At 32.7% G+C, this 1,680-nt stretch overlaps 1 protein-coding gene across 1 annotated transcript; it reads left to right on the top strand.

Annotated features, from left to right (window-relative positions):
- The first annotated feature begins 638 nt into the window (after positions 1–638).
- On the top strand, positions 639–1,269 carry LOC136987949 (zinc finger protein Gfi-1b-like). The gene is made up of 2 exons (XM_067285717.1): positions 639–1,065; positions 1,142–1,269. Exons 1-2 carry the CDS (start codon positions 639–641, stop codon positions 1,267–1,269), a joined length of 555 nt encoding a protein of 184 aa, XP_067141818.1.
- The last annotated feature ends 411 nt before the right edge of the window (positions 1,270–1,680 follow it).

Below are 1,680 nucleotides of genomic sequence, written 5' to 3'. Positions count from 1 at the left end.
CGTTATTTCCCCACTCCGTAGACTTTTAACCACCAAAATTTAACAGCAACATTCACTCTAACATTAAATATTCCTGCAAATTTTAAGATATTTTGGAGAAAAAGGACAGAGGTTATTAAGATTCGAAGAGAGTGAACAAAATTGTGTCCCACAAACACATGAATTTGTTTCTATTTCTTGTTATACCAAGGTTTCCTCATTTCAAAAATATAATGATCTTCGGGAGATCATTGTTTGACCGATCGCTATACTTTCCTCTCTTATATACAGTATAACAGCCGAAAAATAAAATCAAATTTAATTATAGTCATATTTCTGATTTTGTCTTTTGATCTTTTACAACATTTAATGTTTCAAGTCTCATGACTTTTCCTAAACATAAAAATTACCGAAACTTACAAAATATCATATACAATATAAACAAAAAATAATAATTTAAATACAATAATCCGGTAACAATGCAATTCTAACTTTTATAGAAAAACAATAAATCAATTGTTCAATTGTTGAGGTCAACAATTTAGTCTCATATTCGCGAACGATCCATCTAGACGTGGGAAAGAGTATCTGAACAGTTAGAGAATAGTAATTTATATCAGAGTTAAGTTTTACGTTGTGGATCCAATCTCTTAAAGAAAATGCACGTTTTTGAGTTTAGTTATTTGAAGGAAAAGCCTTACGGAAGCGAATATTGCGGCAGGACATTTAATACGGCATCTGCGTTACAACAATACATTAATAAAGAGCATTCACGCCGAAGTAACGATGCTGGTTCAGGTGGATCATTGAAGTACAAAGAGTATTTGATAGAAGGGTTTGATCCTATGCGTTACAAGTGCCAATATTGCGGCAGGTTGTTTAAAACAGAATCAGAGGTACGAGACCACATTGAACAAGATCACAAAAATGAAGAGTACGGTGATGAATCAGATAGATCGTTTAAGTACGAAAAGTATTTGATTAGCGTGTTTAATAATCAGCAATACAGATGCCAATATTGCGGCAAAACGTTTAAATCTGAAATAGAATTAGGAAACCACATTATTAAAGAACATTCGGGCCATAGTAACGGTGCTGGTTCGGACAAATCATTTAAGTACGAAAAGAATTTGATGGGCGTGTTTGATGATGATCGTTACAGATGCCAATATTGCGGCAGGATGTTTAAAACAGAATCAGAGGTACGAGACCACATTAAGAAAGAACATTCAGGCCAAAGAAACGGTGCTGGTTCGGATGGATCGTTTAAGTACGAAGAGTACGGAATAACACGCGGAGAACCTTGTAACGTAGATCACAGCATTATTCTCTATGATTCCACTTTCTGTGTACGTATTGAAATATTCATTTTATCCTTTCTTCAATACTGAAAAGTTATATTGATATTTCTAATTATTACTGATTGTTATTTTTTATATTACTATAACTACTTACTATTTCGGTGAATATTAAAAGGTTCTCGAACCACAGTGTCACTTTTCTGAGTTTCCTTCTGTGTCCAGCAGTTAACTTTTTCTCCTTCGATGCACCGAATTGTAGATCATCCATGCGTTGCATTTCCTTTTATCATCAATCCAGTTTCATAGAATTTTCGTGTTTAATGTCAAATTATATCTATAACTGTAAAATAAATAAATGTAAAATCTAAAACTGTAAAATATAGATAATTTATGTATGAAA

Source organism: Centruroides vittatus, unplaced genomic scaffold (genome assembly GCF_030686945.1).
Source record: "Centruroides vittatus isolate TY-2023 unplaced genomic scaffold, ASM3068694v2 scaffold_2931, whole genome shotgun sequence".
Lineage (NCBI taxonomy): Eukaryota > Metazoa > Arthropoda > Arachnida > Scorpiones > Buthidae > Centruroides > Centruroides vittatus.
This window is presented reverse-complemented; position numbering and strand designations above follow the sequence as displayed.

What these genes read in the sequence shown, in the direction of transcription:
- LOC136987949 (XM_067285717.1), top strand. Translation starts at nt 639, where the DNA reads ATGCACGTTTTTGAGTTTAGTTATTTGAAGGAAAAGCCTTACGGAAGC. An exon ending in TAAAGAACATTCGGGCCATA is followed by an intron (nt 1,066 to 1,141) that starts GTAACGGTGCTG and finishes TGATCGTTACAG; the next exon opens with ATGCCAATATTGCGGCAGGA.